Source organism: Scomber japonicus, chromosome 10, assembly GCF_027409825.1.
Source record: "Scomber japonicus isolate fScoJap1 chromosome 10, fScoJap1.pri, whole genome shotgun sequence".
In the NCBI taxonomy this organism is placed as follows: Eukaryota; Metazoa; Chordata; class Actinopteri; order Scombriformes; family Scombridae; genus Scomber; species Scomber japonicus.
The window spans coordinates 8,947,257-8,971,915 of record NC_070587.1 but is presented as its reverse complement, the minus strand read 5'-3'; the positions used below and the strand labels follow the sequence as shown (position 1 = coordinate 8,971,915).

The window sequence follows — 24,659 nt, the reverse complement described above, 5'->3', positions numbered from 1 at the left end:
ACAGCTTTAAAACCGGGTTAGCTGTTGGCCAAGTTAGCTGGCATCCTCTGCACATTTTAAGAGGCTAATCTGTAGCTATAACATTGGCTAAAACTGATATGCGGACCACATTCTAATCAGAACCAAAATAAATACTTGCCCTCAAAATGTTATAAACAATTCACACGTGTTTTATTTTAGCCCGTTAAGTCTTTAAAATCAACCAATCATGATGCAGATTGTGTGATGGACAAGGCTGCTGTCCACTGAGATTTTCTATTGCTGACACGTGCACACATTATCCAGGGTTCACAGTTGTTCACGTCTTTTTGCGCCACGTGTGCAGCTTGTATGTTGTGATGAGTGTCAAAAATCTATCTACTATTTTAAAGTAAAAGTCATAGTGAGATTAAAATAATATATAAGAAAGGGTTTTATTTTGATTCTGCATTGAAATAGTATCTTTATTGCCCTCCAACCACCAATAAATCATTGTTCTTTTCATGCAAAAGTAATAGACCTAAGACATAAAGTAAGTAAAGTTGCAGTGACACAATATTAATTAATTAATTAAGTAACAATAATAATAATAATGATAAATTAATAATAGGCTACATGCATTTATAGTAGGAGAACACTGTAGACCTGAATAATGCCCCCCTAGTGAGTGGTATGCATGTTAGACATTTTCCTAATAACATTAATTGAAGTCTGGATGAGAATTCAATGAGCACTTGCAGAGAGCTCTTTATTTGCTCTGGCTAAGATCAGCCTTAGATGCATGAATTGTGGAGGCTGGGATGAGAGTAGATTGAGTCCATAAAGAGACCGCTCTTATTTATAGAAAACCACAACAGTAATATCCTGCTGTTATTGCATGAGCACTGGGACATATGTATGTGTTGCTGCTAAGGAGAAGTAAAGAAAGGAGTGAACAACATATCCACGTCTCTGCCCTTTATTCCTCTATACTCCGGACAACGTGGCCTTAAAGTAGTGTTCTGGCCGACACTCCTGGGTGAACCTAGTGATAAACTCTGAACTAGCTCCCAGCCTGAGCACATTATTGTTGTCTCCACTGCCTGATATCAAAAGGATGAATCTTAATTGAAAGCTTGACGAGGTCTTGTTTGAAACTTACAAAGTCCAATTTCAGATGTTGTGCATTTTAGAAACAAATGGGAGACAGGAGAAATAAGCCATAGTCTCACTTTGGTTTCACATAGATCTCTAGTTGTCTAAGAAAAATTAATGAGATGTCTTCTTTTTTTCTCTGGGAAGAGTGATAAGGTGTGTGTGTGTAAAAGTTTGTTAGTGGAGTTCAGCATTGCTCGTCCAGTGCTGGCCATGCTGTCTTGATTCTTGGAGGGTTTTACGGTGGTGGCTAGCTTCTTGGCAAGCAGCAAGCAGAAACACAGCGGCGTGGAGTCGACTCGACTGGAGGGCAGCGGACGTAAAAGTTATCTACTCCTCTGTTAAGAAATCCTTTCTTCCTTATGCAGGCAAATTGAGGGTGAGATTTGTGTTCAGTTGAAGTCTTGTCTTGTCCAGCGAGGGGAGCCTCCGAAACCCAGCAGGGAAAAAGTACTTATAGTAGCAGTTACTGATGTCTTCTGCAATGAATGAATGTGTTTAGGAACTTTGGGCTTGGGTAAGTAAAACATGAGTAAAACTTGGAGTTGGAACACTCTGTGACGCTCTTTCCTTTGTTTCAGGCATTACAGAACAAAGGCAGCCTCGAAACTCAGAGATTCCAAGTACGCCTGCCTTTGTCTGACCCATGGTTGGGCCCAACAATCTCCTCATCTCCAACCTAGCTGACTGTCTGCATCAGACTGATTTCCCTCCCGGCACCTCTGACCTTCTCTCCACTCGTCTTAAACCTCACACAGATTCCTACACCCCCAGTCTGTCTCCTTGTCTGTCTGTGAACCAACAGAGATTTGCCTGCTCCTCTGTTTTCTTCCTGGCCTTAATGCAGGACTTAGCCCACAGCCATCTACAATATTCCACTCTAACATTGTTTCTGTCTGCAGCTGGCTCCCTGACTCTCTGATGACTGTGTCTCATACAGCCAGGTCCTTACATATTTTTACTCTGTGTCCCAAAATGATAAAATTTGCTTTACTTCTTGAGAGCCAGACTCATAAAAAGTAATATTACTCCCCTTCTCTTGTGGGACCAGGATAAAGAATTAATTTGGTCCCCACTGGTACGAGAAACCAGATTCCGCAATATTTGGTAAATGATGACTACTTTGGACTCAAACCCTCACACTTTCCCCCTCCGATTTCCTGATAGTGCATGTCTCACAGCCTCCATCAGTGGTATTACAGTCATCGTTTTCTGCCGTTTCCCCTGACGTACGATTTGAAAAACCTCCTTATACTGCGGGCTTTCAATGACGTAGGGCTCAGGTAAAGTGTTACCAGATCACAAATAGATACTGAGGCTGTGCCAAATTGTGGCTGTTAGGGTTAAGTGTGAGAGCCACGGGCTTTTTCTGGTTCCTGAAAATGACTTCTGTGTGTACAACAATGAATACAATCCCTGTGGTCCACTGGGCCTCATACCAGCAGCATTGCATTACCGGGCTTGCTTCCCTACTGTTCTCCGTTTCTTTTCATCCTTCTCTCTTCTCTCCTCTGACTCAGCTGTTTTGTAGGAAACTCCGTCTCTTTGAAGAAGGGAAGAATCTTTCATTACTCAACAGCAGGGAGAGAAAAGGAAAGAGGGAGATGATAGGGAAAGAATAACTAGCCCATTGTCTTCACCCCCCTCCCTCCCCCCAACCACCAATGATAATTGTGTTGAGCTAATTACAGAGAGCCGTTACAGCAGGTGTGGGACTCTGCACCTGGGTGAAAAAGTTTAGCAAGTGTGTGCGTGTGTGTGTGAGACAGAGAAAGAAGAGTGTGTATGTGTGTGTGTATGATTGCGCAAGTCTGGGAGAAAGTGTATGTCATTTGATGTGTGTCAGTGATTGAGATCACAGAAAACTATATGTGTCACATGCTTACTAAACCTGACAAGTTCCTTTATAGTAATCAGACATTGGTCACCATATTGTATCATGGACTACTGTACACAATATCACACAATCAGTGTGGACCTATACCAGTCTGAGCTCCATCTGTGTTAAATTATAAGTCTACAGACTACATCTGTATGACATTACTGGAAAGTTGAAATTAGCACACAAACACAGTCTCACTCTCACTCATACACCGCATAGAATTTCAAATGAGAGTGATTACAATCACTTAATTGATAAAAGTAACCACAGGGTGCCGCTCCTCATGATTCATAATCTATAAGCGGTCTTTCTCAATGGCATGTGTTTTGATGGCAGCTCTGTGAGAGTATTGGGGAGACAGAACCGGAGGCAACAGTGATGATGTAAGCAGGGGGTCTCTCACGGGACTGATGTTTTTTTGAGCTTTTTACCGTAAAAGAATTCAACTGAGAAGCTGACCGGAAGAAAGGAAGCCATTTGGCCAGATGCCAGAGGAGAAACATGATAACTTGTGTTTGTCGAGACGTCAGAGAGCTTCACTCTCAAAACAAAGAAACTGGGGAACTGTTCTCTAAAGCCGTCTGGCTGACTAAGCGGTGAAATTGACTGGATATTACAAAATTGTGACAGTAGCAAGTTCAAGTTCAGCTCTTACTCATTTCAAATGATATCACCTGTCTGTTGTCTGTTCAGGGACAACCACTAATTTATGCTTAACGAGCTGCCTCCTGGACATTTCTATATGGCCACATTAATGAAATGGGAAACCTCACTGACCACTTGTGTGTGTCACATCAACCAAAGGGAAATTAAAATCTCCCCAGCTTTGACCTTTTACGACAGCTTACCTTGGTAAAGGTAACCTTTGTGTGCGGTTGTCACAGTCTCATTTGCTTGCTTGAGTCATGATCCTGCGTAAAATGCTACCATTATTACAGGAAATGAGAGTGTGCTTTTGGAGCAGACGATAATGTAGTTGTATGATAGCCTCCTTAGTCAAGCAATTCTACCTGCAGACTCATCATTTAACGTCATAGGGGAATGAGTCCTGCATCGCCACCTTGTGGAATATTTGGTGTTAAAAGCTGAGACGAGTGCCAAGTCCCAGGGGCCCTAATGTGGGAAACAAGCTTGTCAAAGATCATATGGAAACTGTAGGTCTTTTAGACGAGAATTCAGCATTTTATTAAAAACAAGTAGTTCAAAAACATACATGGAAGCCAAGTAAAACAGTCACGTAAAGCATAACACTACGTGGCCCAGCCTGACATGGGGTTTTTACTCCCCACTTTAAAATAAATTCTATAAAGACATACCAAAGCCAATGTATTTCTCTTACTTGAAAATATCTAAATGAATACATGAATTGATATGGAAATGTCATGAACAAACACACAACCAGGCAGCAAAACATGTCCAGTTTGCATTTTCTGTGCTTCTTTTGGTGATATCCTTTTTACTTCTATATGATATGCATAAAGAGACAAATTTGGGCTTGCTCAAAGCCGAGTCCTCTGATTGGCGGGGAGCTCATCCTGGTCGAGTCCCCACAAGAAGGTGCGGAGACGTGTCACTTCCTTTTGGAGCTCAGGGCTCGGGATTGGCTGGGAAAGGTCAAGGCGTGGAGTCTCATTTGGCAGGATAAGAGGAGGGTGATCCAGGAAGCTCTCAAATATGTCTAAAGATCAGAAAAGGGAATAGTAATAACTGACTTGACACATAATTTAACAGTTTCATTGCCTCACTTGCATATTTGAGTTATTATTATTAGTTTCATATATTTATTGATTACCTCCACTCAGCTCTGTTCCAGGCGGAGGGGCCCAGGATGCTGGTGGGGCTCTGGTTGGTCCCAGCTTGTAATGAGTGAGTAGGTGGTGCAGCTGGGCAGGGCTTAACAAGGTATGGTCCTCTTGTAAACTGCTCCAAGATGACTGGAAGATGAGAGAGTAAAAATGCTGTTACAACACAAGGGGAAGGCTGAGCCAGCACTCCACATGTAGTTATATTACCTGAATGAGTCGGGTCTTGGGAATACACAGAAAGTTAACTGTGATTGACAGCTTCTTCATAAACTCAGAGGCAATGTCCCCTAATCCTGCCCCCTGTAGCCAGTCCAGAACCAGGTCCAAGTTTGTACGGATCTGGACTGCTCTGGACCAAGAAAAAAGCCCATCTTAAATGAAGCAATGAGGTGGGCAAAGGAGAGAACGGAAAGAGAGAGAAAAAAAGAGGTATTATGTTTTTAGTGTGATTAAGACAGGAAATCTTTCTGTCTGGTTATCCAAGGAAGCACTTTCAACATCTTATAACAAACATTTTCATAAGGTGTGGCTCAACATTTAAAGGACAGGTTCACAATTTTTCAAATCTGTCCTAAAACAATAGTCAGGTGCCCAGAGTAACATTGAAATGGGTTTTGTAATCATCAGTAATCATCAGCTGTAATTATTCATCCTGTCCATAATGACTATTAAGATATCACTTCATAATGTGCTTTCAGTATCAAGTAGATATCTTTCAGTGTTACAGTCTTTTTGTTTCTGTACTTACTACCACAGCTCAACAGGGAAACACTGTCCGAGGAAACACAACAGAGGAATTTGATGCTAAAAAGACTGTGAATGTAGCAGATGTCCACTTGATATGACTAACTCAGACTGCGGAAACCTCACCTGGATTTTGTCTCCCATCACTTACATTGTAAGTGCATTATGAGGAGATCTCTCAATGGTGATTATGAACAGAAAGAATGATTACAGCAAGTTACATTTCTTTCAGTGTTCAGATTAGCGCCTGACTACTGTTTTCAGACAAACTGTGAATCTATCCTTTAAAAAAAATAAACTGACACTGAAACTTAAATGAAACTTAAACTTTAACCCCTGTCCTCTGACCTCTCTCCAGCAAAGTGTTGAGCAAAGAGGTGTTGGTGAAGAAGAAGAGGTAGCCAAAGGTTTGGGAGGTGAGCGGAGGAGACAAACAAGCTTCCCGCGACAGCATCAAGGAACAGCGATACACCTCCACAAGCCCTGCAACTTTGGGTGGCAAAGCCGACACGTCATCCACCTCTGTTTCTCCTTCTCTTTTCTCTTCTGCCTCTCCACCCCGCGCTCCGTCCACTTCTTTCTCCTTCTCCTCCCTGGAGAAAGGGTTGCTGTCCAGTAGGGCTGGAAGGAGCGAATACAGGGTCTGTGTAGACAGAAATGAAATTAATTTGTTAATTTGTTTTAGTGAAAAATGCACCACAAGAACAATGGCGGATAAATGGAGATAACAGGTTAAGAAGTTTTTCTTTTCACCTTGGTGAGGTGATACACACACTGCTGGAAGGTGTGCATAATGACATCGTCTAGTTGCGCCAGGGCCTCTGAACAGGTGTCCATGTCAGCCGTCAACACTGGGTCGCCGGGGGCTTTAAAGGAACGATCATTCGGATACATTAAAGAATTTGTATCAGCTTTCATGTCTACTGTTGCTAAAATACTTTTATAGAAGGTTATTCATCAAATTAGGAAGTAAATATTACATTTTCTTTTTAATCGCTTTCAAATCATTCTCACCTTCAAACTCCCACTCTTTCTCCATGGCTTCAACTTTGACTTGGAAGAAGTTCAGCAGCTCTGTGGCATTTGACATCCAGAACATCAGGGGTCGAAGGTCAGACGACAGTTTCTGGACATTGGGCAAGCTAATTTCACCTTCTTGCTCTGTGGAACTGGACACAACATTTATGAAATGCCAAATTTAGGGTTGGCTGTGAAATTATTCTGACTATTCTTTCAGTCAGTTTTTTGTTAGTGTTTAAAAGATCAGCACACCATACTGTGAGTAAAAATAGGCTGAGTTATTATTACTCAACTATATTTCAGACATTTTTTAGCATCACTGTGTTAAAATGCTTTCATCATACCACAAAAATTTACCAAAGACATAACAGCACAGGCACAAATGTATTATGAATCACTCAGCAGGAGATCTCTAAACAGAGGAAACATGACGTAGAACAAAATGTTCTTACTTTTGCGTGGGATGCTTATCCCCAAATTCCTTAATGTTATCCTGTAAAGAAAGTTGGAGAAAGAAGAGAGGAGAGACATCGCGGCTTAGTGTGGGGGTGGAGGAGGGGGAGCGGAGTCTAGCTCTGCAGCCAGGACAATTACAGCACATTTTCCAGCAGGAGGGAAGTGACATCAGCTCATCCTTGCTCCTGTCCACAACCTAGCAGGCCACAATGAAGGGCATATGTCTGTCTGCTGGTTTCTCTGTCTGACTGAATGTGGCAATCTCAATCTGCCCACCTGATGTTTTCCTGCCAGGCTCGTCTAACTATGGTCACAGCCATGCAGTGCTATCCCAAAAAAGGCTCATGCTTCATTTGTTATGGCTTAAAAGATGAACCAGGACTAGACATCTGAGATATTTTGTCATTTCACTGAATGAACATGGAAATGTATATTGTGCTTTTACCCACCCAGACAATTTCTTTTATTAGGTTGGCTGCCTTGAGTAATATCTGTGGTGTGAGAATAGGATCAAGGTGTTTGGAGGCATGGTCTATCATGATTGACAGGAGATAAGCAGGAGCTAAAGGCCCTCCACCAGAGTCCGGAGAGGAATTCTTGGAGATGATATCCTAAGAGAAAAGGGAGGGATATACATAAATTCATTTATTTTATATCATTCCAGATAACTGGACTGTTAGAAAGAGTTCACAGAAATTTTCTGTCTTCCTGTCTCACCTGTAACAAAGCATCGGCATGACGGGGATGGAACTTCAAAATTGCATCAGTAGATCCAAGATACTGCCTCAGTGCCTCCTGTTTGTCCACCAACCCAGAGGGGCAGCAAGTAGTGGAGGCATCAGTCTGCCATGGCAGGGTCAATGCCAGTGGCGGAGCTGGAGTCACACGGGGGTCACGGTACAGGAAAAGGAAGTGATTTCCCAGACCAATGACATCGCCAGGTTTTAGGACTGTCTCCCTGTAAAGAGCCACTCCGTTGTGTGTGACAGCACCTCCTCTGAAAGGCCGCATCAGAGCTGGAATAAAGTGAAATAAGATAAAGGGAGTATACATCAAAAACTGCAATCGTGGCTTTAAGTCATTGTAGATGCTCCAGTTTTTAATTTTGTAGGGCATCACACAGAGATCCATGTGGATCTTAAAGACATAATTTAAGTCAACTCTGTTTATACCTTGTCCTTTGGGCGTCTCGGGAACAGTTGAGTCTCTCCTGATAAGTAAGTGTCTGGCCAAAAGGTCAGGCGCAGACAGGAACGTGTCCACCTTCAGAGGCCTTTTCCCCTTCCTCTCTCTCTCTCTATCCTTTTCTCTCTCCTTCATTGTGGGCTTTCTCCCAAACACATGCGTATGTCCCGCCATGATGTACAAAACAAAATCCTACACAAAACACACAGTGAAGAGCAGAAGAGAGTCAGGGAGGTCTGTTATCTTTTAAGTGCTACGGCTTATAATCAATCTTCCATCAGATGTTAAGTTTAACTGACGGCGGTTGATAACATATAAAGTGTGTCACAGCTTGCTACAATGGAGACCTGTGTGAGGTCATTGTGTGAGATGGAGTGATGTACACAGAGGGGTTTTGTGCTTTCGATGGATAAATTGTTGAGGCATTGTGCTGCTCCGAGGATGTTTTGTGCAGGATGCTGAATGGGAGAGGCTTGCAGAGGGATGGAAACACAGATGGTATGCGGCGATTACAGACATGCAGGTATGATGTCATGTCAAGGGTGTGTACAAGCGTGCAACTCTGCACAAATTCTCTACAACGTACCTATAACTTTGCTTACGTGCACAACTGTGTGTTTAGGAAGCTTGTTGTATATTATTCCATGTGCATGTGTCTGTGTGGGTTAGAGTGCATTGTGTGTGTTTACATAGTGTGCAATACGTGTGTGGGTGGTGTTTGTGAGTATTTGTGTGTGTGATACCATCTGCTAGCATGTCTTGCCTTGCTCTGATCGTAACCCTGCAGCAACAGGAAGTAGGGTCGGTCTGTGGGCGGAAGGATCAAACTTTGTGACATCACTTCCAGGTCACAGCTGGAGTAATCTGTCTCGTCCTGTGAAGGCTGGTTCGTCCACCCAACCTTTGCTTCAGCTTTTGATGCTCTAATCTGAAAGAGAGTTAAAACACGATGGTTAGAAAACCAAATGCACCATTAATTCAGTTTTTCCCTCCCATGGTAGCCATCTTACCTCTCCTTGCTGGGGGCTGATCATGCTCACAATGTTCTTCCTCTCCTGCACTCTTCCATTGTTGCTGGGCCGGTTGCCAGACCCACGTGGGTCATTGCCGACATGGTTGCCTTGGCGACGCCGCAGACTGAGGTTCATGTCACTGATGCTCCTCCTGAGCTCTGTGTTCCTTCCACGGTGTCCACGCTCACTCTCCTCTGGTCCCCCTCCTGATGACATCCTGCTCCGCCGCCAGCGCACACCTGTGGCCCCAAATATTCAGAGGATCACGCAGCCAGTGTGATGTTGAAAGATAATTTCATTTGCACACAATCACTCCTGTCTGATGTATCAGAGACGTACCTTGATAGTTCTCCCCCTCCCTCTCACGCTCCTTCTCCCGCTCCATCTCTTCTCTCTCATAGTCTTCCTTCCTTTGGATTTCAAAGCGCCGCTCAAATCCATCTTTAGGCCGCCACATGTCGACTAACAACAAGGGACATTCCCATGGGGCAACACTTCTCCGACACTCTGTCTCCCATTTGATAGCTCCATCTGGCTGCTGGATGGGCTTTCCAATGACATCACACAACAGGAAGTCCTCAGGGCTGTGTTTCTGGAGAACTAGAAGGTAATGGAGAAAGGGAGAAGAGGAGGGGGGGTGGGTAATTATTTTTCCATAACACTGCTGTTTGTGTCTATATTAAGTCATTCCCAATTGGTTAAAAACATTTTCGAGCAGAAGTCCAAATGAGAGAAAGTTTCCTTCTCTTGTACCTGCGTCATCTATCTCCTCCCTCTCTCTCTCTGTGTATCGAGTGATGACTTGGGCGATGAGTTGTCTGGCTGTGGAGTGAATGTTGGCCAGTAGGGAGCGATAGTTGGCCCCACTGGAGAGGGCATCCCCATAGATCTTGATCAGGCCTGGGGCAGAGGAGGATGCAGGGGGCAGGTAGTGGTGGGAGGAGGCGGCAGCCGAATGGGCCCATACCTCTCTCTCCTTCTCCCCCACTGCCCGGTCCCGATCACTGTTGGAACGCCCCCGCAGGAAGAGATGGGAGAGGCGCTTGGTGCGTGACTGGGGCCCAGCAGGCCGCGGCCTGAGGAAGGCCGGGGATGGAGATGGGGATGGGGTGGGGGAAGCCAGCGAGGGGGTGGAGTTAGAAAGGGAAGAGGAAGGAGCAGAGGGGGCCTCGTGGAGGGAGGCTGCGTCAGAGCTGGTGGTCGACCTGGGAACAACAGAGGAGGGGAAGACAGATGGAGGGGAGAGGAAGGAGAAAGGAAGGGACCAGTCAGCTGTGAATTATGACTGACTAAACAAAGACAAACAACAAGTACTAAAATAAAACAGGGAAAGGTTAGAGGATTGAAAGGATACTAATGACAGTGGAAGTAAGATAAGATGGCATCAATACATGAAAGGTTTTGACAATGTTTATCTGACACTGAATTCTAACTGAACACTATCTGGTATGATAGGTAAAATATGCATGACATAAAAAGCAAGAAACAAGATAAAACATTTTTTTAAACTTTGGACTGACTTCACAGAGATAGCGCTAGGCCAGCGACCCCCTAGCTTGGCAAAGTGTTTCCTGGGGGAGTTGATCCACAGACCCACTGGGAAATGGAGCTTTCTGAAGCGAGGACTGCCAGACCCCTCCATCTGACAGAGGGAGAGAGATTTTCAGCTTCAGCTTTTCAATATAAAAGTCTGCTGTATGCCAAGATACAGTAAATGTTAGGTTTCCTCTTAACTGCTTTTAATCTATGTCGACACTGTAGTGAGAGATGCATGTCAGCTGTGCCACAATTGAAACAATATAACAATGGAATGATGTCACCATCAAGGAATATCAACAGGATACCTACAGTAAGATGTCAACAAGGTGAAAGCAAACAGAAAGAAATTAACCCAAACCTCCCACCCGTCCCAATCAGCCCCTGATAAAACACTGCGTGTATTCCCCATTCTCAAACAGGAAGCATCTTTTGTAGCAGCTGTCGCAGTGACATGGAAAAACCCACTTCAGAAGGTCATTGCCTGCCTGTTTCTCTGTGTTATTTCCAAAAAGTTACCATCCAAATTGAGAATTACACTTGACTTTTCCCGCATTACGGGTGGAATTTAAGGCCCTAAAGTCAATCAGTGTATTCCACTAGAAAACATCCAGCCTTTAAAGCAAAATCTCTGACAAGACTACAAATCACATTACAATACAATCAGATTTTGACATATATGCACAACTTAAATCAGCTGCTGTGATTCCAGTCAGAAGGCACAGCAGTTTTTAAGACCATCCTGTCCTACATAATGCAGCGGAATATTTTTGCAAACTCGAAAAATCTAAATAGTAGACTAGACATTCAAAGACTCTTAGGTATTAAAACTTGAAACATACTTACCCACGGCCACTTCTGATCCTTTTATAGTGTATTATTTCACTCTTCGCCACCTAGATGCAAAAATGCAGCTCAAATTAATCTAATATCCTTGGATGTGTCGTTTTCCCAACGATGAAATTCCATTTTCTCAAAGGCCTCAACTGGTCACAGCTCTACATAAGCATCTTTACTTCTTAACTTCCATTAGTTTGGTCTTCTGTTAACTAAAATATACTTTCTTTTCTTTTTCGCTACAGTTGGACAAAATCTGCTCCCTGTCTGTGGCTCTCAGCCTCTCTGGGTCTATAGATAGAGAACGAGGCCCATTGTTCTAAGTGACAGAATTTCCTTCCTTTCCAGTGGACAACACCTATATCCTGACTGAGAGAGAGAGAGAGAGAGAGAGAGAGGGAGAGAGAGAGAGAGAGAGGGAGAAACTGGTAGAAAGCGAGGTGAGAAGTGTGAATTTACACGTATATGGGTCCTCAAGACCTTGTTAGAAATACTACAGTGTAAAGTGTCCTGTCCAGGAAAGCCAATCCATATCCGACATCTATTTATTGATCTGTCTGAATTAATCAGTAAATGGAATAAATGCTAAATAAGTTTAACGACATTAAACATAGTTTCAGAGCCACAACAATTTCTCAAGTCTCTGCACTGTGTTGTGATTTTTGATCAGGGAATAAAGTATATCGTAGTGCATTTCAAAACAACCAGAAAGGGTCCTCGTTTAAGGTTGAGGATCTTTGACCTTGTCTTCGACTGGTGGTGGTGATGGAGAGAGAAAGCAGGCTGTCACTGTGTCCCACTTCAGGGGCTAGATAGTCCGCAGTCCATATTATTAGACTGACTACGTCATGATGGGCTTTTCCCAATTCAACGGGTCCTCTGCTGTTTCAAAGTGTCTGCATTTACTGAAGGAAAAGAGAACAGATTACTTACTACTAATTTAAATGTGGACAACATGTACACTATCAGAGTGAATACCTATACCTAGATGTCGTCAGTTGTCAGTTGTCCATTGTCAATCATAGTTTTGAAAAGTTAAAACCCCCCTTTCATTCATCTTCAAAACCTAATTTACTGTAATTGAAGTAAAAGGTAAATCTCTCATCAGTTTCCCTTTTTAGATCAAAGTGTCTCCCCTGATTTAAACAAAATATACGATAAACATGTTCAACTTCCTGATACTGCTATCATTGTTCACATCAAGGTAGTACAGGTTGTACATTTCGGTCAGTTATTGTTTGAATGACGTTGTGTGATTTTATATTTATTACTCAGAACTTTCTGCTGTCACAAAACCATCCAGCTCACAGGTGTTGGAGTTTTGCTAATCAGACTTCTTTCCAGGAAATTGGGTTCTTGTGCCAGAGGAATACAAAAAGTCCACTGTTCAACAAATCAATCTGACAGAAGAAACAACAGTCTCAACTTGCAGCGTCATTTATGACAGTGAATGTGAGCGGGAAGTTGGTTTATCCCAGATATCAAACAGCTAATGGTGGAGCAGAGGAGCCAGGTGTTATCAATCAACAAATTACTGGCTGACTCATAAAAGCAGCATTGTGTGTTTTACTGTGCAGGTCCTGTCTCATCTTTGAGAAAGAAAGAAAAAAAAGAGAACTGGTGAGTGTGCACTAAATTGTGTGTTATAAAATTAAGTAGGTGTTAATGTTAAAACATGTACATGCTTCTCTTCAAACTTATCCTCATGACCCAAGACTCTTCAGGCCTTTGTATCAATCATAGCAGCTTTTTTAATGAGTTGTTCTTTTCTAGTTTGAGGCATTGGAAGTTATTGAAAATGACTGTCTTTGTAAGTCACGTTGTCTTACTGTTCAGTCTAGACTAAAATATCTCTTGTCTTAGACTGAAGATGTCTGGTCGTGGGAAGAAAGCTGCACCGAAGCCAAAATCTGCAGTTTCCCGGTCTTCCAGGGCAGGGATCACTTTCCCAGTTGGCCGCATCCACAGGCTCCTCAGGAAAGGTCACTATGCTCAGCGAGTTGGCACTGGTGCTGCAGTGTACCTCTCAGCTGTCCTGGAGTACCTCTGCGCTGAGATCCTGGAGCTGTCAGGAAATGCTAGCCGTGACAACAAGAAGCACCGTATTGCTCCTCGCCACATCTTGCTGGCAGTGAAAAATGACGAGGAGCTCAACAAACTACTGGCAGGGGTCACTATCTCAGAGGGTGGTGTCATCCCAAATATCCAGGCAAGCCTTCTCCCCAAAAGGACCAAGGCACCCAAGGATGATGGTTCTGAAAAAGATGTTCAATCTCAAGAGTTTTAATATAAAGTTCTGAAGTTTCTATAATAAAAAAATGTTTTTTAAACTATTCTTGCCCTTAATTACACTCACTGTAAGAGAGCTGACTGTCAGTGGCTAATCAACACTGGTCATAAGTTAAGTTGGCTACTGAAATTCAATGTACTGATGTGCAAATACTGAAAGCAATAAGTCTCCGGAAAACTAACAGTTCAAATCCCACATTGTCTTGTTGGCAACTGGAAAAGTTGCCTGTTAAACTCTTACTCTTTAGTATTAAAAACTAGTCCTGTCACTGAAAGTTTTCAAGGACTATAATGGCCATGGGAAGCCCACTGCTCATGCAAATATGTAATATCTGGGGAAATTTTCATGATTGTGTGAATGGGGGGGAAAATAAAAGCTTTTTTTAAAGTTTGACCAAAGGAATTTTAAAGTAGTTGGGTCATTAAAAAAAAAAAAAAAAAAACCTTAAGGGATGTCAGTCACAATCTGACTTGAGATGCTACTTGACAAAATAAGAAAATACTTTAAAATGAGTCCTTTGTTCATCATGGCAAACAGAAGTACATGCAGTGTTGTAGTTTCTGTGAGAAATACAAGCACATTGAGCAGACAGGGATTATGCCTATGTAATTGAAATGTTGCTATGCACATTAAACTGCAAAACTACTAAATTCAATCCAACAAGCTCATATCATTAAAACATATTTTGGGTGTGCGAGTTGAGAAGCTGTATGTAGGCTAGATTAATTACTAATTTAGAGCTGTTGTCAGTGAGAAGTGGTCTTTGCATCCAAAATGAGTAACTTAATGTTCTGATTGTCTCACTTCTGCAAAAACAATCATGTTTACAACACATAATCAGGAGAAGAGAAGAGGGTGATAATTGTAACAATCCTCAAAGCTCAAAATAACTTGTTGAAACAGATGTTTGAAACCTGAGATGTTAAGCGCAGTGACGCAGTGACGCTGCCTGTATAATACGACTACATATCCCAAGATCCTCTGCGCGCACAGGAAGGAGGTCTAGCTTCTTTCCGGAGAGGACACATCAGAGTTCGTCCCAAGGTTAGCTGTCGGTAAGCTCACAATTTGCTCTTATTTCTCAGATTTTAAATTGATTTTTTGTATGCCTCTTTATGTTTAAATCCATAACATAATACTCTACGGACACAAGCAGGCGTTCTCACACGCATTAGCTAACCATCTAATACAGATATGTGAACCTTATAGCAACGCGCTAGCAGCTAGCTGAACACTGCGCTAACTGCTATTCAAAGCTACTTGGTCGTAGATGTTACAGCTATTAAAAGTATCATCGCTGACTATTCAGTCTTTGTTGGTGTGAGTACAAACTGACTATTACAACTTGGATTTTGACTGACAAGAGTTAAACTGTGTAGCTTAGCCAGCTAACGCTGAGCATTGTGAAAAGGTCACATTGTGATAGTTGTTATACATTTGTTAAAGCTGCAATGTTCGATAAGAAATGAATCGGCCACGATTTAGATCACACAGAAGCGTCTCAGTTATATTTAAAGCAATGCAGCTGGACATTGGCTGCTTTCAGCTTCTCAATGTGATTTATAATGTCTATCAAACATGCTAATGAAGTGAATAATTTAGATTTTGGACTAAACAAAACACTTAAAGGCGTCACCTTGAACCTAGAACATTTTCTATTATTTTTCTGACATGGTATAGTTTACTTACCCGATACCCGACAGATCAATCTATAATGAAAATACCTTTTAAGCTGTGTGTTGCTGCCATAGACTGTATATAAGAAAGGTTGCTGCAAGTTAAAATACACCCTGTGCCTCTTTTCTGCATTATTTAGGCACCTGACTCAAACTCACAAAGATGGCTGAGACTATTGAGGAGAAGATCAAGAACTACAGGACCGCTCCCTTTGACGCCCGGTTCCCCAACACCAACCAGACCCGCAACTGTTTCCAGAACTACCTGGGTCAGGACATGTTGTGATCACAAGATGATAACACTTTTAAAAACTGTTCAGGCACAAAATGTATGCCTGAATTAGTCTTTTATTTATAACTATGCGTCTGCAACATTTATAATCTGTAATATTTTCACCAACAAAATGAAATGTATATCAAAGCACTCATAAGGTAAATGCAGTTAATGCAGTAAATCTAGGTGCCACCAATAAAATGTGCTTTTATTAGCAAGTTTATGGCTGTTAAAATCCTTGTATAAATGACAGTCACGAAATTAACATTGTGCACCACAAACTAGCTCGCAATTAAGAAAAACTTTTAAAACATTAGTCCCTCAGTTATTTAAAACATTATCATGTGAAAAAAGTGGAGTAAATATGATATTCACATAAAATAGGTAAGATTAAATAATGTACTCTAAATAAAAAAACTAATTATATGAAAGCTTGAATCACTACACTCATTTTGTTGGACAAAAATGAACTCCAAAACACTTTTTCATGGTAACACTGCCCAATTGTCTTGTCAATTCAAAAAAAAACAAAACAAGGTGATCATATAGAGTACGGTTTTGTGCTCTGATTAATATTTCAAATTCTTTCTAATAGGGTGAAACTGTGTCTGTGGTGCCTTTTTAAACCTTGTAAAATATGTAATCAGTACTCTGCAGCAGCTAGCACTATAAAAACAACACTTTTAATACGTGGGTGAGATCAAACACTCATCACTTTACATTGAAGCTTTAACATCTTTAACATCTTATCAAGGATACAAAGTGGACAGCAGAGATAAGCTCCGGTGTCCACTTGTTTTGCCGAGACTGTCAAACTAGTGTCATATCTGTACTGTCTGTCCTTTTTGACCTCTTTGTTCCTTTTGTATGGCACTATTGGTGTGAATGTTCTCAGATAAGTTACACTGAACGCTTTTCTTGTTTTCCGGCTCCAGACTTCCACAGGTGCAACAAGGCTCTGTCAGCCAAGGACCAGGATGTGGCTCCATGTGATTGGTACCAGAGGGTTTACAAGAGCCTTTGTCCCATGAGCTGGGTAAGTTGTAGGACTTCAGATTGCTCTTACTACATGTTTTGTTGGGAAGTTAGACTGCAAATGCCCCCCCCCCCAAATACATTTTCAGACTGATTATTTCCTGTTTCTAGCATTTCTTTATCTTGTGCTCTGTTTTGCCTCATTGTAGTAATAGTGAGACGTACATTTGACTGTTTCTGATAGGAGTCTATAAAATAATGCAAATGATGCTTTTCCCCTGCTTCTTTGTGTTCCTGATCACACCTGTGCTTTTATGACATTCTCTAGTGACATTAAACCATTGGGGGTGTAAAGCAACAGTTTAACGTAATGTTTTCTCTAATATCTCCTTCAGGTTGCCAAATGGGACGAGCAGATAGAGGGCGGGACTTTCCCAGGAAAGATCTGAAATTGCCATCCAGGACACTCATGTGCAGGACATTCTGTTACTTGCACCTTTTACCTCTGCGGTGTGCCTAAGGACAACTCCAAACAGCGATTAATGTTATTATTATTATCATCATCACTGTTACCGTCTTTAATTTACTTACTCAAAGCACGCACAACTTTTAACCCTCCATGTTGAGGTCTAAAGTTTGTTTCTTGTTTATTTTGAACTACTCTATGGGATTGTTAATTCAATAAATACAGTGCGGATGTAATTAACTTGGTGTTGTTCATGATGAAGTTTCACTACACTGTTGTATTGACTTGTGCAAGTTAATCTGACAACAGACACTGTCTGAAATTTAGTCTGGCCAATAGAAAATAAAACATATTTATAGAACACTATTTATATAGTATCCTATATTGTTATAAGGTCAAACACTGTCATCCTCTTTAAAGGCAAGGCAAGGTAAGGCAGTTTTATTTATATAGCGCATTTCATACACAATGGCAATTCAATGTGCTTTACATAAAACAGAAAAACATGTAAAACATACAATTAACCCCCCCCCCCCATAATAAAAACAAAGTACAGAAAAATAGAAAGACATAAATAAAATGATTGCAGCATAAAATAATAAATTAGCTTTAAAATCATTAAAAGGACATAGAGTGCAAAAGAAAGATTAAAATGTAAAGTGCTTTAAAAGAGCTCAATCATAAGCACAGGAGAAGAGAAATGTTTTTAACCTGGATTTAAAAGTGTTCACTGTTGGGGCTGATTTCAGTTCTGCTGGTGGTTTGTTCCAGTTGTGTGCAGCATAACAGCTAAAAGCTGCTTCACCATGTTTAGTTTGAACTCTGGGCTCAACTATCTGACCTGAGTCAGTAGATCTCAGAGCTCCACTGGGTTTATATTTTACTAACATGTCATTCATGTATTCTGGACCTAAACCATTCAGTGATTTGTAGACCAGTAGCAGAACTTTAAATTACATTCAAGTCAGATATCCATAAGTAATAAACATGCTTCACCTCCAGTCCAATGGACAATCATCTTTCTATTCTATCTATAATATATTTCTATACTTTGAATAATAATAATTAAATTTTAAGTGGGAGAAATCTTCACCCAAATTCTTAAAATCTATGACTGGACTAAAATGGTCTCTTGTGACTATATGTCTGAATTGTGTGTGTGTGTGTGTGTATATAGCTTCTACTTTTGTAGTGACACTAGTCGTATATTTCATAACCCACCTAAACCCCACCCTTTGGGTATCAGTATTTATATGACACAATCCAATGAATATGGTCTTTTATAGTACATAATACAGATGTGGGATATCAATGACCTCTTAATAACTGAATGTTCTGATTCACAAATCCTGTACAAAGATCCCCATCACTGATTTACAACAAGCTTAGTTCACTAAGGTGGTCCCGTCCATCTCAATATGTCTTACTGTATATTATATAGTGAACTTAATTTGCACCCTTTTATAAACAAAGTTACAAAGTGCTTGACGTGGTTGAACCGGGATTATAACATTTCAGGACTATAATGAGGTAAATAAAATTAGACAATTAAAAGTAATACCAAATAAATGGAATAAAATGCACAAGATAAAACCAATACTAATTATAAAAGTGTGTTAGCAACTAATAAAAGTTTTTTCATTCACTCTTTCAAACTACCAGGATTTTAATATTTATTTCAGTGATCTTACTCTTGAGGTTCATTTGTAACAGGAACTTAACTTTCCCCTTTTTCAATTGCGTTTTGTAACAGCATCCAGTTACAACACTGACACATCCGTCCCCAGAGCACAGTTGTAATCGTCCTTTGATAATTATCATCAGCTCACCACATCCTCCACACTTCAATTCAACAATGCTCTTATATGTCCTGACATGCCTGACGGTAGTGTTTCGCTTCTCTGTGCTGGTTTATAGACCAAAAGAAATGGTTGTAGCTGTATTAGCTGTGATAGCCAAAATAACTTACTAGAACATCAAGTGAAAGATTGCACCAAACTAAACACTTATTTCAAAAGCCTGAGAACTGTGAATGTCATTGAGGGACGAGCCAGGGTCAGTGTGTATGTATGAGGCAATGGTAAGACATAACCACAGGGTGGCGCTGTTGTATAAATATTAGATCATAAACTGCCCTGTGAGCTCTCTGTAACAACCCTCTACAGTCTAAATATTCTCATAAACCCAATGAACCCTGAGCCAGCAGCTGTAATGAATTACAAATGTTTAAATAACATTTAAACACACAAGACCACAAACATATCAAACATACCTAAAATGCTACTGAGGGGAAATGTGTATAAAAATATGCAAATATATAGAATATTACATTTTGATGCAATGATGCAGCCATTTTAAACATGATGTGACTGTGTTTTAGTATTTTGTTGTATGTAACATAGGCCTATAAAGGAATGGGTCTAATCAAGGGTTTGGGTATAAAGAATATATATAAGCGATATTTTAGATGTTTTGTTTCTCCAACTTTTGAACTATCTAACAGAAGACTTCAGGGGAAAATCAGAGCTGTGTGAGGTTCGTTTCATTACATCTTCATAAATATTGATGCTTTGTGCCACATATTAGTTATAGAAAGATTCTTAAATCAAAAACATAAAGTGTCTGACATAAAACAATCGAAAGAACTATAAGTATAAGAATTTTAAAAATATATATAATATATAGTATATATATATACATATATTCCACATTGCACTATTGTGTTCAGAATAAGTCAATCAAAGAAAGAAACTGTTTCTTCTTGTCTACTAAATAATAAATGTTCTTTAGGTTGCTACAAGCCAGGAGCAAAAGTACACTGATTTTACACGTACAGTGACATTTTCTGAAAATCATTGAATCACATGGACCGTTTGGGCTCATACTACAGGATGTGGTTTGTGATGGGGTGTGTGTGTGTCTCTCTGTGTGTGTGTGTGTGTGTGTGTGTGTGTGTGTGTGTGTGTGTGTGTATACTTGAATTATGCATGTTGTGGGGACATAAATCAGTGTACACAGTCACATTGTGGGAATGTGCCTTGCTTTTGGAGACAAAAAGCCAAAAAGCAGGTCCTCAGTAACATAAATAATTAAATCTTAAGGTGGAAATTTCGTTCAAGGTTAGGGTATAGGGTTCAAGTTAGGTTAAGTCTCCAGGAAATGAATATAGGTCAATGTAATGTCCTCTGAAGTGATGGAAACAAGACTATGTGTGTGCAAGAGAAAGAGAGAGTGAGAAAGAAAGAAACAGGATGAATACCTGGAACCCTCCTCACTTCCTTCCCTCTCACTCTGTGTGTAGTTAATCAGGTTTCTTCAATTGCTGACGAAAGCTGTGTCCCCAATTGGTAAAACACAGATTTTTGGCACAGTGGTTAAGGTTAGGTTTATGGAAGTGGTAGTTATAGTTGGGGTTAAGGTTTCCAGGACATTTATATAAAAACACCGCACAAACACCACCAGACATGAACAACCGACATATATATCACACTCAGGAGGGCGGGGTCCATATGGGGTTATTGGGGGAGGTTATTGAGTGCAGAGATGGCAGACGCCAGAGATAGTGCCCCTAAAAGTGATCTAGGACAAGTTGGGTGTGCATGCAGGTGCACACACGTTTGTGTGTGTGTGTGTGTGTGTGTGTGTGTGTGTGTGTGTGTGTGTGTGTGTGTTTGCTCTTTTGCAGATTCCTTATAATTTGATGTGCTCACTCAGGCCATGTCACTTGGGGAGATGCTGCAGGATGGGCTTCCTTGGTAACGGCTTGCTGAATACAGATGGGGTGCTGGGACAGAGTGAACGAGGAGCATGGTTGCATGCTCTCAGGGCTCTGAAGACATGGAACCTGAAGATTTGCACGTCCCTCTCTGTTAGTTCCCCTTTATCTATTTTTTCTCTCTTGCAGAGGGCTTGATCGGTTAAGATTGAATGAAATCATTTTGATTCCACAGAACTCACGGATCTGTATCTTGCAAGAAATTAGTCAACCACAAAAAAGGGAACTTGGTATTTCTACAATTAGGAAGTCTCCAAATTTGGTTACGACAGATTTCCGGTCATTTTTTAGTCATACCTGTTTTTCAACTGAATCAAGAATCAAATGGATTAGTGATGACTTAAGTCTGATGTAGGCCTCAGAAATGTGTCATCCCATGTGCACAAACTCAGTGGTTCTGAGGACTGCAAAATATATTTTCTCATAAAATCATATTAAAGTCATGTCTTCAGGGTTAGTCATGGTTTGACTGAGCAACACTCCCTTGTTTACACCACAGAGGCATTTTTCCAGGCATGATGCACAAGTGGATTTTCTAAACTCTGATGCAACCTGTATTTATGGCTTCACACTCAGTTAAAAAGGAGTTCATACATGTGTCACCTGTGAGTATTGTTAAAAATAATCTGCCCATTTATGAGGTCACATACTGTTTTAAAAAAGGACTGTAGCCACCATTTACAACAGCAGTTTCTCACACCTTTAAGTTGTTTTCTGTTAGCATTGTGCATGTGTGAGACTCCTCTGCTCGTTTAGTACGATTTAAGACCATTACCAAAACAGGAAAAAAAAAAAGGGTTAGTCTTGAATGTTGAATTGTCACTGAAATCAAACCCAAAATTCAAGTCCCTGGTCTCCTCTTACAGATGTGACTAAATTTCGACTTAAAGGACAGGTTCACTATTTTTCATGACTGTTTTAAAACAACAGTCAGGGGCCCAAATTAACATTGAAATAGGTTCCTTCTGTTCACACTAGTTATTAGAAGATCCCTTGGTGTACTTGCAAGTCCTCCTTCTGTTTAAAAATGTATTTAAAAGTTTATCTAAAGTAAATATGAAGCTTCAGTCATCCAAATGAGTCGAATCAAGTAGATATCGTTCAGTGTTACAGTCTTTTTGCATTTCATACCCAGGGGCAACTCAATGTGCCTTTACATAAAAACAAACATTTGACAGTAAGAATTGGAAACACAAAACATACAATTAAAATAAATAAATAAATAAAACCCAATTATAGTAAAAATGGGAAACACTAAAACATACAATTACAAAAAGAACCCAAAAAATAATAAAAACTAGACTAAAGTAGAGCACAAAATATGGGAGTGCAGCATAAAATAACAATTTGCATTAAAATCATTAAAAGGACATACAGTGAAAATGAATCATAAGCACGTGAAAAGAGAAAACGTTTTAAACTTTGATTTAAAAGTCCCCCTTTTTTGTTACACCATAGATCAACAGGGAAACGCAACCATATCTTTTAATATTTAAAAACACAGTAAAAGGCTAACCAGTTCTGCTCAAGTGGATTTAAATATGGCCACGGCCCTCGCATTTTTCTGGAGAACATGTCAAATTCCTCTGTGGGGTTAGGTGGGTTATGAAGATTAGAAATAGTTGATGAAGAATTAGGAGGGCTCCCCATTTGTTTGCCACCCACTGAGCCGGTCTCATGATTTCTGCATGACCAGGCTTTGTATCTGAACTCCGTGCACATTGCCTTTTGTTCTCGCGCCCCCGGTGGGCAGCCGACGGGCCAGCAGCAGCACAGAGACTCCATTCACCGGCACCGTTTGTTCTTCTCCTCTGCGCTCCACACTGTACGCTCAGTAGAGCACGTCCCCTTTTTTCTGCAGAATTAAGAAGACGAGTTTAGCCGAAGTGAGTCGGCCGGACGGAAATTTCGTCAGTGCGTCTGACGCACAGGGGGCGCGCTCACATCTGTATGATGCCACTGAAACTGTACGAGTTTGTATAAAAGAAAACCACACAGAGAGGGAGGGTTGAACATTTGACAAAGCAAACAGAGTCGAACAAGATTGACTTCACTGGATTAACAGATAATAACGGTACACATTTGTTATTATTATTATTTTAAATCAAACTAATTTTTTTATAGTGTTTGTTGTCATTTACAAAAACTTTTACTCATTTGTTCATTTAAGCTGCTTAATTAAATACCTGTAGATTTATTATATCATATTATTATGATAAAAGCCACGTGCGCGTAATAAAACATTGTTTAATAACTAAAATCTCGTCCATCTGGAGGATCATCTCACCTCCATACGCACAGTGTGGATTAGGACAGTTTCTGCTATCCATGTTATTTTATGCTTGATTGATAAAAATAACTAAAGCGACAATAATTTAATTTGAAGAGACCGAGTTACATCACTTTTCTCTTGTCTAACTTCATCATTAGTGAGAGCAGAAGAGGAGGGTGAATACGGAAACAGAGGGAGGGGTTTACTGTCAGTTTGTACTTTTTAATTCAACTAGCACAGACAAGTGCTTCAGCTGTCTGCAGAGTGCTTACTCACCATCAGAGACCATCAGGTGTGTAATTTATAGACTTTAATGATGTAGGTTACCCACAGGATCCATTTTAATATCTAGATGCTTTATTCTAGAAAACATTTGATATGAGGTTATAACTTATGGTTGACTTATTTGTTCATTTTCAGGTTTGTCTGCTGACTGTTTGCACAGGGTGCTCATAAGGAGTAAGAGCCTACCCCTTCTACGATAAGCAGCAGTTTGTGGTCTGAAGAAGTTTCCTTTTGAAAACCTTCCAACAAGCAGCAAACATGGAGCGGATGGAGGATGAAAGGGTAAATATATATTGTCATTTCTATTGTTGTTTGGGCTGTTGTTCGTTTTGTTTTTTTGAATGTGTTGGTTTTCTAAACTTAAAAGCAGTATCATCCTTTAAAAGCTTCCTTTTAAAGATCTGATAGTACTTCACAATTACTGTATTTTTCTTTTAAATGCACATTAATTTAAGCAGTTCCCAGTAGTTCCAGAGGAAGAGAGTCAGCCAAGCTTTGCCATTGTTTGTCTAATTCTGAGCCTGTTTTGAAGCCAGGACCTCCTAATGAATAAGAGTGTGGTATTTACGAGTCACAGGTTGCCAATCCTGTACTTTTCCTCTCTGGCAAGAGCAGGAATATGGGGGATGAGAGTTGAGCATTTCAGGACATGACTAAGAGAGAAAGACTAGAGACTGAACTGTTGGGTGGCAAGTTTGAACTTGACTGTGTTTTATTATCTCGAGTTTGTTTTGCATGGGATAGTACAGAGGTGAGTTGAGTGAGTACTAATGTGACGAAAAGAGATGTGGGAAAGTGGAAGCAAGGTGTGACAACTGGTAAAATGAAGAGATTTAGAAATCATGTGCAACAAAACAGAGATAGTGTTTTTCTTATCATTAAAAATATCTAAAGTTAAAGAGAAATTGGCTTAAACCTGTACTTCACAAACCTCCTATGCACTTGGTATTTTGAAACATGTTGCATGCAGTTTCTTCATCATCTCCATTACTTAACATTTTCTCACTGCGCTGGTGTAATAAACCAAGTGACAGTGAATATCAGCGTGCACTGCA

The 24,659-nt window shown here is 40.6% G+C and overlaps 3 protein-coding genes across 5 annotated transcripts in view; 2 read left to right on the top strand and 1 right to left on the bottom strand.

Moving 5' to 3' along the window:
- The window catches only part of LOC128365889 (cytochrome c oxidase subunit 6B1), an 85,522-nt gene extending 68,010 nt beyond the window's left edge, over positions 1 to 17,512 (top strand). The window contains exons 1-4 of one of the 3 annotated variants that reach the window (XM_053326507.1): positions 14,877 to 14,936; positions 15,698 to 15,826; positions 16,767 to 16,867; positions 17,202 to 17,512. In XM_053326507.1, the coding sequence (XP_053182482.1) occupies positions 15,721 to 15,826; positions 16,767 to 16,867; positions 17,202 to 17,255 (261 nt within the window). In that variant the 5' untranslated portion in view covers positions 14,877 to 14,936; positions 15,698 to 15,720 and the 3' untranslated portion in view covers positions 17,256 to 17,512. Of the gene's footprint in view, positions 1 to 14,876; positions 14,937 to 15,697; positions 15,827 to 16,766; positions 16,868 to 17,201 lie in introns of those variants that run through there. The other 2 variants (XM_053326509.1, XM_053326508.1) reach the window with 2 other exon arrangements.
- On the bottom strand, positions 4,155 to 11,855 carry rasip1 (Ras interacting protein 1). Its single transcript, XM_053326401.1, has 16 exons — positions 11,601 to 11,855; positions 10,739 to 10,860; positions 9,972 to 10,423; positions 9,558 to 9,818; positions 9,216 to 9,457; positions 8,969 to 9,133; positions 8,193 to 8,397; positions 7,738 to 8,036; positions 7,470 to 7,631; positions 7,017 to 7,057; positions 6,559 to 6,713; positions 6,298 to 6,410; positions 5,893 to 6,187; positions 5,008 to 5,171; positions 4,788 to 4,929; positions 4,155 to 4,673 (listed from the first exon to the last, which is right to left on the bottom strand). Exons 2-16 carry the CDS (start codon positions 10,858 to 10,860, stop codon positions 4,495 to 4,497), a joined length of 2,997 nt encoding a protein of 998 aa, XP_053182376.1. The 5' UTR covers positions 11,601 to 11,855; the 3' UTR covers positions 4,155 to 4,494.
- On the top strand, positions 13,462 to 13,878 carry LOC128365883 (late histone H2A.2.2). The gene has a single exon (XM_053326501.1). The coding sequence runs from the start codon at positions 13,462 to 13,464 to the stop codon at positions 13,876 to 13,878; it is 417 nt and encodes a 138-aa protein (XP_053182476.1).
- Positions 17,513 to 24,659: the final 7,147 nt, after the last annotated feature.

Excerpts from the sequence above, each read along its gene's own strand:
- rasip1 (XM_053326401.1), bottom strand. The coding sequence starts at position 10,860 with ATGGAGGGGTCTGGCAGTCCTCGCTTCAGAAAGCTCCATTTCCCAGTG. Across the intron at positions 7,632-7,737 it reads ATGCCGATGCTTTGTTACAG|GATATCATCTCCAAGAATTC; the intron begins GTGAGACAGGAA and ends CTTTTCTCTTAG. Across the intron at positions 4,930-5,007 it reads CCAAGACCCGACTCATTCAG|TCATCTTGGAGCAGTTTACA; the intron begins GTAATATAACTA and ends CTCATCTTCCAG.
- LOC128365883 (XM_053326501.1), top strand. The coding sequence starts at position 13,462 with ATGTCTGGTCGTGGGAAGAAAGCTGCACCGAAGCCAAAATCTGCAGTT.